General features: G+C 39.7%; 1 protein-coding gene across 6 annotated transcripts; it reads left to right on the top strand.

The window, feature by feature from the left end:
• The first annotated feature begins 1,246 nt into the window (after positions 1 to 1,246).
• On the top strand, positions 1,247 to 8,527 carry LOC103714186 (YTH domain-containing protein ECT4-like). 6 transcript variants are annotated; one of them, XM_039125465.1, is made up of 9 exons: positions 1,248 to 1,384; positions 2,555 to 2,619; positions 2,796 to 2,940; positions 3,019 to 3,095; positions 4,082 to 4,534; positions 4,624 to 5,163; positions 6,064 to 6,276; positions 6,987 to 7,142; positions 7,758 to 8,527. In XM_039125465.1, exons 2-9 carry the CDS (start codon positions 2,569 to 2,571, stop codon positions 7,887 to 7,889), a joined length of 1,767 nt encoding a protein of 588 aa, XP_038981393.1. In that variant the 5' UTR covers positions 1,248 to 1,384; positions 2,555 to 2,568; the 3' UTR covers positions 7,890 to 8,527. The 6 variants fall into 6 exon arrangements, with proteins under 6 accessions (XP_038981389.1, XP_038981393.1, XP_038981392.1 ...); XM_039125464.1 differs by having other exon boundaries at positions 3,013 to 3,095; XM_039125463.1 differs by having other exon boundaries at positions 1,302 to 1,697.
• The last annotated feature ends 434 nt before the right edge of the window (positions 8,528 to 8,961 follow it).

The following is an 8,961-nucleotide window of genomic DNA, read 5'->3' as shown; positions in this document are numbered from 1 at the left end:
TATTTCAAATGCAATACAGATCCATCCGATAAGGTTAAGAGCGGTTTGTTTGAGAAATCATCTAATAATCGTTGTCTCTGTAGCCGTTATACGGTACTTCTATGCTATAAATATAGTGTTCATCTATGTGTGCTATGTACAAATTATACCATCTTTAAATTAGTAGTGAGAACTATATGCAATTTTAGAGCTTGCCACATTTTTTTACTTCCACTCTGCCCATAAATTGTGACATGTTTCACTTTTCTTTGTTGGGAGGCTAGCAGAAGGGAACATGCAAGATGGTTTCACATCCAAAAGCCAGATTGCCGACACGGTGCTTAGGTATAAAGTTTTAAGCATGCATCAAAAGAAAGGGCACCATGAGAACCAAGTGGGAACGCGTGGAGGCCGCGATCCGTTCAAAAGTATGCGCTGTGACCGCAGGGTAGGTATCCATCCACGAGGTGATCACGACGGCTAAAAATAAAATACGGGGTTTGAGGACCACCACGACATCTCAGGCAATCACAAGGACAAGATCTACCATCCACGTGGCTGCGTCCCATGGCGTCACGCGTCCTTCCATTTCCGCCCACGACCTAACTGTCCGGCCCCAGTTTAAGAACTTCTGTGCTCGGGTGACGTGTCCGACACCTACTGGTCATGGCCTCGATTCTTCCTGCATAGTCTCGCGTTGCCGGTGATAAAAGATCCACGTCACCAATGACGTGCTGTTCGCCTTCCCCGTTCCCTTTCGAGGAAGCTTCGAGCCTTCGAGGAGCTGAGCTCCGACTTGCCCAAAGCTTCTCCATTAAGTAATGGAAGAGAGAGAAAGAAAGTGAGGGCCCACCGCCTTAGCCAATTACACCGAAGAGTCTGAAAGCTTTGGAGAATAATTACGCTGTTTATTGTGGCATCAACCCCGCCTCCATGTGCTGGGTTCCTTCGCCAGGTTTCCTTTACTAGCAACATTCGACATCCAAATCTCCGGGTTCGTCTGCGGTACCGTAACTACCGTTTCCCCGGTGAGCTCACCGGTGGTGGTCAGAAATTCCATAACAAGCGCACATGCCATATTTGGCGTTGCCCATCACGCGATACCCGCCCATAATGCACCCATGCGTGCGGATGACTTCAATACAGATATCCTCACAAGTCTTTTATCTTAACGAGGACCATCCAAAACAAACAAATTTAGAAGCTTACACGACAAAACAACTACGTCGTTCTGTCTATCAGGAGATTCAGGACGGTTAATCTAGAAGATTTCTACGGAACACTGGAAAGACGCCCTGTGGATTTTAGATGCCCCCCGGCTACTGATCCTCGGAGTATCCGACGGACAATAGCCCAGCTGTTGTGGAGCGCGAAGCGGCGTGGACCGTAAGATCGCCTGTGAAAGGTAACGTGGGCGTCTCCCTGCCGTTCCTTTTTACCCCGATCCCCCTCGCGGCCCTTTCCGGCTTCTGAAACGAAGTCGCCGCCATTTCCTTCCTACCTCAGTTCGTCCTCCTCCGCTCCTCGGAAGCGGTTCCCAGCTCCGGCGACTTCCGCCACCGATCGCGGAGGTCTTTTTGCCCGCCGATCGAGCTAGGGTTTCGGCAGGGGGGTTCTTGGTTCTGTCTTCGAGCTGGAGGGAGGAAGAACAAGCCTAGGGTTCTTTTGCGGCGATTTGTGGTGTGATCTAATGGACGCGGCAGCCAAACCAGAGAAGGGTATCCTTAATTTTTAATAAAAGTTTTTTTTTTCTTTATTCTTTCGTTTCTATATAATTTCGTGGATTCGTGCCGTTAAAAGAAAGTATTTCTTTGATATATCGTGGGTTTGGTGCTTGGTAGCGAATCTTTGATCGATGTTTTAATGGCTCCCCATCCACTGTTCATGATTTAGGCCTCTTTTGCTTCTTTGATCGGAGCTCAGATCTGTAACCAAGCCTTTTTGACAAAAAAAAAATTGGTTTTGGATTGGTTGAGCTGTTGCGACGGCGTTTAGTGAATTATTGTGGATGTCTGTTATATAGAAATTTCCAGCAGTTTTAAAGGTTAGATATTGTTGGATTGGATGTCTGTTCTTCTGACGGTCTTGTCGGCTCTAAAGTTCAGAAATTTTTTGTTGATTTGAGTCAAAAGTTTGAGTAGAGCTCTGGTTCTTTCGGGGCTTATGTCGATGCTTCTCATTTGGAATTTTTGATGAGATTGGATTCTTTTGGAATTTCATGCTTCCGAACATTTCTTATCAGTTGCCTTGTTTCTCTTTTCTCCTTTTTCTGTTGTCTTTGATCGATGGATTTATTGAAACAGTTTCTAGACCTTGGATCTGCGAGGATTCATATAAGAATGATAAAAATGTTTACGTCTCGATCTGTCCAATAGTTTGTTGTTCCGTAGATCCGAGACTGATCAAGGTTGTGTTGTATACTGGTTGTCATTAGCTTACTTGTATTGGTTTTTGGGGGACTATGTGTGCTTTGTGAGATCCAATATGAGGTTGATGTATTGGAGTCTATTGTAAAGACTTGAAGTTCTCATTTTTTCGGAAGAATTTCTGAATTTGTGAGCCTTGACTTTTCCAGCTATTGAAGATGCTATGAAAAATCTGAAGATAGACCTACCACCAAAAGCCAGCAATGTCAAGATGGTATGCTTTGTTCTCATTTGATTGATTCTATAATAATAAAAATTCCCATTTTTTATCACTTGATCTTTCTTTTTTTATTTTGTCTTCCTATTTCTTTCAGTCTTAGATGTAACTAAGTTCCGGCTCTGGGTTGCTTTTTAACAATATCCTATTTCTGCCTCTCTGTTTATCTTTAGTGTGGCCTTAAAGATGCAAGCCCCTCTGATTCAACATCTTGCATCTCCTCGGAGGATGCAACGAGCAGTATCAAAGAAAGTGAGGTGGACCAGAAAGCTCTGGTGGGCGATCAGTGCATGTATTACTATGGATACTACTATCCAGGTTTGGCTCTTATCCTATGTGTTTTATCAGCTTTTGAGAGATATATTTTTCCCTTGTCTGATGGTAGAGCAGGCACAGGGTTTAATGGGTCGTTTGGAGAATGGGATGACCAAAGTTACCTTTTGGGATCTGATGGCTTAGAAATGCAGCCTCCTGTAAGTTTTTTTATTCGCATTATTGTATATATATATATATATATATATATATATATATATATATATATATTGATTGTTACTTTGAAGTCGTTTTTAGTTTTTGTATTTCTCCTTATCCGGGGGCAAGCCAAAATACATGTGCAGCTCATGGAACGCCAGAAAGCTAGTTTCTTTTGTCCCTCATTTAGTTTCTTCTTGACTCTATTGCTATATACTGTTAGTTTTACAGTTACTGTTGCTTTTCTTTTCTTGCTGTCAAGTTGCTTTTACTATTAATATTACTATCATCACTACTATTATCATTATTGCTATTTCTATTATTCAATCGGACATAATATAGGTTGCAAACTATATAAAAGTTCTGATTGTCACTTTTTCCAAGATGGATGTTGTCTTGTATCTTATCAATGGATGTTCAGGCATTTCTTTACTATCTAACTTTTCTTAAATTTGATGTTTCTTTAACTATTGATTAGGTATGGAAGGTTTTTCTTATTGAATAACAAGAAATTTCAATAGCATTCTAATGGGTATTAAAAACTGTTATAGTTTCTCGAACTTTTTATTCCAATAACATAGTTAAATGAACAACCTTTTGTGGAGCATGATGTGTCTAGTTCCTTTTCCATGGCATCCTATTATGTGTAGGAACTAACTGGAAATGATAAGCTTGGAAATCTCACTTTGTTTCCTTCTCTTGACTAATGGATATAAACAATGAGATAAAAAAATAAAAGGTGAAATCACCAGGAAATACCTCAGTTAAAGATACTTGATTTCTTACCTTTCTGATTAGCTGTAATTGCTAGGCCATCACACAGCTTATCTACTCATCAAAGCATCTCCCTCTGATTTTAGTATCTTTATTTATGTTTATAGTCATGGATAGATAAATGATCGTATGGGTAATGACTTATGCTTTTGTAAGATACTAGCTGATTATGCGATATCGGGCTGCACTAACATACGTTGATGCTTTATCTCAGGCCGTTCAAGCAGATAATGGATCCTTTGTATACTATATGCCAGGCATTCAACCTGGATATACTTCTTACAGCACATTCTTACCTGGAGCTATGGTCGGTGTTGATGGACAGTACTTGAGTCAACAGCCATATTACCCAACTCCTATAATCCCTCAACCACTTGCATCTCCAGGGCCTGTCCCTCAACCAGTTTCTTATGGACCTGAGCTGGTTCCTGCATATCCATGGGATCCATCTCTTCTTTTTCCAGGTGCACTCCAAGGAAAAACAATTAACGGGAATCCATCAAATCCATGTAGCAAGCCTAATTTCTCTTCCCAGAGCCACACACTTGCCCATTCAAAAGCTTCACCAACCACAACATCTACCTCAGAAACAAAAGGATCCTCACCAGCATTAGATGTGTCACTGACTCCTGCAGTACGGGGTCAACCTTTGAAGCAGGCGAATAAGGTAATGCATTTTATACATATTTAATAACTTCAGAACCTTTGCCTGAATGCAAATTTTGTGCTATCTTTTGGCACATTGTTAATGTATAGGTTGCTGCTGCTGTTCTATCCAAAGGTTATCTTCCCATAAACAAGTTTGCTTCGTACACTAACCAAGGGAAAGGAGGCCTGCTGTATCCAAGCAGCTCCATTAATTTGAAAGAAGATGGAAGAAGTTTGGTTGGCAGCGAGAAGCTGAAAGCAAGAAACAAGCTACATGGCCTTGGCGATTTTGATTTGCTAAATGAACAGAACCGTGGTCCAAGAACAAATAGCTCCAAAAGTTCTTGGAACTCTGAGGTTGCACCAGTTGGATCTCTCACTGCTGAGAAGAATCAGAACAGTAGCATCTCAATTTCTGCTATTGTAAATAAAGATGACTTTAACCATCCTGATTTTCCTACAAAGTATGATCATGCTTTGTTTTATGTGATAAAATCATACAGTGAAGATGACATTCACAAGAGTATTAAGTATAATGTATGGGCAAGCACTTCAAATGGAAATCAAAGGCTTGACAATGCTTTTCAAGTTGCACAGGAGAAGATGGCAGGAAATGGTAGCAAGTGTCCTGTGTTTCTTTTCTTTTCTGTAAGTATACTGATCCTTTTACAGGCCTAATTATAGATGTAACCTGATATAATCATTAATATTAACTAGAATTATGGGCTATGATTTGCTAGGCAACAGCATCTGGGTAACCAATGTTACAAATTTACAATCAGCTGAATAAAGTTGCGCCTTTTTTTTGTATTTGTAACATTCATATAAGTGTTTGTATCTAATAAGAAAATAAACTTCTTATTGAGGAGACCTTTTTTACTATAAGGTTTCATCAAATTAGTGGAAATTTAAAGTCGAGCAAATATCTGTGGATCTCAGATGGTGCTAACATTTACTTGACTCTGATACACCCATATCTCTTAGAGCCCTGCCAGTAATTTGCTGCAATTATTTCGATAAAGACATTCTTAATCTTGGTCATCAGTTTCTTATCGAGATGCATGTCTAAGATGCATACACTTGCTTAAACTTTTGGAATATGATTAAATTCAGTAACAAGTTGGAATTTGGATGAAGACATTGGGATGTCTAGGACTTAAGTATGTTTTTTTACCTTTTCATTCTAAATGCTGTTATTGTTTTGTCTAAATTTATCACGCAATGTTTAGACAATGGTAATCCAACTGCATTACAGCTTCTGATTTTTAAGTAACTTTGTAGCTACTACAAATCTGTCCTGGTGATACATGGTATGTTTCAGCTACAGCAAGATTTTGAGTTGTAACTTTTGAGATTGATGTTTGTGGGACTTAGATTGCTAGCTTTGCCATTCTAAATTCCATTTTCTTTCCACCCACAGAATTGCTAAGAGAATGTTAGTAGCTTAACTGTAATGCAGTTTTTCATTTAAAAGGATTCTGTTGCAAATTAATATTCAGCTTATCTCTTTGCTTACTTTCATCTTTTAATTTTTTGTATAATGCTCAGGTTAACGCAAGTGGTCAGTTTTGTGGTGTAGCTGAAATGATTGGTCGAGTAGATTTTGGCAAGAACATGGATTTTTGGCAACAAGACAAGTGGAACGGGTTTTTCCCAGTAAAGTGGCACATAATAAAGGATGTTCCGAATCGACAGTTTCGTCATATAATATTGGAGAACAATGACAACAAGCCTGTTACAAATAGCAGAGATGCACAAGAGGTACCCTTCATAAACTACAATGTAACTGCTCGATAATTTGTGCAAATCACCAGATTTATCAAAATGCCGAGATGGCCAGTCCTGTTCATGTCTGATTCTGCAAAATTTGATTAAACATGAACTTTGGATTTATTATATATTTTATTAATACTGCTTTTAAGATAAATGACACTTCTTAGATTGATGTTAACTCATGCATTATTTAATTCCTTTTCAATCAGTTCTGGTTTGCCATAAATGTTAATTATTGTAAGCTATTGGTTGCATCTCGTTGAAATCAGCATGTTAGGAAGCAGTCTGTAACTTGTCTGCGTGATGCACTATCTATACGCTGGTGTTGTGCTCTGATTTCTCTCACAAATATGTTGCACAGTTCTTGTAAGGCTAGTCCAGCTGTCAAGGATAGTGCAGCATCTCATCACTAGCTGTTCCAATCCGGAGTTCCAGTAAGGTGGTGGACATGCCACTATGTATATGCACTATCTAGCTCCAATCCTTCGTTTATTCATTGATTTGAGTCCAGTTGTGGGATTTTGGTCTGGACGTACTGAATTTATGTATGTTTGTATATTGTTTCGAATCAATTTCTTATGATGCATTTATATCAGGTGTAATTACCCCAAGGTACTGAGATGTTGAACATTTTTAAGAGCTATGTATGTATTATATAAATTGTTTCTAATCAAATTCTTATAATGCATTTATATCAGGTGAAATTTCCCCAAGGTACTGAGATGTTGAACATTTTTAAGAGCTATTCCTCAAAGGCTTCCATACTGGATGACTTTGGCTTTTATGAGAATCGGCAGAAAGGCATGCAGGAGAAAAGGAGCAAGCAACCTACTCCAAATTTGGTTCTTTCAATGGTAATGTTTTCCTTCACGCCTGTACCATGATCTTATTTTATTCTGATTTCAATCATCTAATTGCACGGCTGTTGTTGGCCGTACATTTTTGACTGCGGAGGTTGTTATGCTATTATGTTTGAGCAAGAGAAAAAAGAATCCTGATAAAGTGGCTGGGCATTATGCACATCTGCTGAAAAGTCATGTATTTACTGGAAAAGAACTGTCTCATGCAATCTAGGGGCTGGCATTGTTAATGTAAAATTTCTTGGATTTACCATGTGCCTGAATGCTAACTGCCACCGGTTGAATAGATCCAATTGGTTTTGCATCATGGCAAATTCTGGTGACACAGAAAGTTTTGTGGATCATACTAGGAATAGAATTCAGCCATGCATACTAGGAAAAGATATAGTTGGTTGCTGGTAAATAACCAAATATAATGTCTATATGCTACATGAAATTTTGTATTTCTTGGGGTTACTGATTGACATCATAACATCATAGTTGATAATATTATGAGGTGCTCTGTGCTGTATGTTTTGTGAATCTATTCCCTTGTTGGAATGACAATCTTTAGGTATTTTACTGACAACATTAGAGCTTCGCTAATGCTTTTATTTGTACCTTATCCAGCCAAAAGCTGATGAATTGGCCCAATTTGCAAAGCAAGGTGATCCAAAGTTTGAAGTTTCGAGTCCCCAGTTGACAGAGATGGCTGCCGGAAAGACCAAGGAAGATCAAACAATGGTGGTTGCAGCGAAGTAACAGCTGAAGGATGCCTGTCTAAATGTGGGCGAGGGCAGGACGGCGGCATCCCAACCTAAGGTTAAGAATTCTGGCTCACAGACTAGGTAATGCAGTTTGGAATTATAGAACAGTCAAACCTGTTGGGCATCCGGCATTGAGAAATAAAGAAGCAGTGCCTCTGAAAGTAATTCCTCATGAGCAAGCTTACAATGATTGGGGAGAGATTCGATGGCTGTTCGTAAGTATGCCCAGACCAGTGCTACTGGCATCGACATGTCCGGTGCGACAGATTCTGTAGAATTTTCCCCCAGCTTTCGTTCTCCTTGGAGGGAATTAGTTGTTCTTATTCTTCTCTTTCATGATTCTAGTGGTTGTATGGTTAGTCAAGGTGAAGTCCCACTTGTCGGGGTGGGTAGGTTGGTAGATGGTGGTTGGTCGACCTTTCCAAACTGAAGCTGACGATTTGCGCTAATACGGTGTAGTAAAATTGAGAAAAAGGGAAAAAAAAAAGGTAAAGAAAGAATTGCAAAAAAAAAAAGGAATCAAAAATATTTTCTTTCTTTCTTTCCTTTTTAATCTTCTCCTGCTTTTTTCTTTGTATCTGTTTTGTTCCCTTCCGACTAATGGATGATTAATTATAGAAGGTCCTGAACTGTCACAGATGGCTTTTTATTGACCCCTTAACTTGGCGACCTTGAAACTAAGGAGCTTTGTTAATTAATTGGTTTTTGGTTTGGCTTTGTCAGATCGCTTCGGTTTATGTGGTTTGATGTTGATCGGAAAAACATCCGTGCCCGGTTTCTGGAAGCTATACGATTCTTTCGTTGCTTAAGGTCCGACCTCTCTGCGGACTCCACGGAATATGGAGGTTAAGTAACGGTAGTTGGCGTTTGTTTTGGCTCCCGTTTCGTTTTCTGTTCGTTAAAATCTTCCGGAAATTACCAGAGCTGTGACTTGCCCTTCCTTCAGAGATCCCCCATATCTAGGTACAGGTTTCTTTATGCCAAAGTCCTGTTGATGGCAAGAGATGTCTCGGACTTGTGGCTTCAAGAGCTCAAGCTATTCCATGGAGGACTAGTCCATGTTTAGA

The sequence above is a fragment of the Phoenix dactylifera genome, chromosome 4 (assembly GCF_009389715.1).
Source record: "Phoenix dactylifera cultivar Barhee BC4 chromosome 4, palm_55x_up_171113_PBpolish2nd_filt_p, whole genome shotgun sequence".
Taxonomy (NCBI): domain Eukaryota; kingdom Viridiplantae; phylum Streptophyta; class Magnoliopsida; order Arecales; family Arecaceae; genus Phoenix; species Phoenix dactylifera.
The sequence above is the reverse complement of the archived record's forward strand: the minus strand, read 5'-3'. Positions and strand labels throughout refer to the sequence as shown.

What these genes read in the sequence shown, in the direction of transcription:
- LOC103714186 (XM_039125460.1), top strand. Translation starts at nt 1,670, where the DNA reads ATGGACGCGGCAGCCAAACCAGAGAAGG. An exon ending in GGCAGCCAAACCAGAGAAGG is followed by an intron (nt 1,698 to 2,554) that starts GTATCCTTAATT and finishes TGACTTTTCCAG; the next exon opens with CTATTGAAGATGCTATGAAA. An exon ending in AAGCCAGCAATGTCAAGATG is followed by an intron (nt 2,620 to 2,795) that starts GTATGCTTTGTT and finishes GTTTATCTTTAG; the next exon opens with TGTGGCCTTAAAGATGCAAG.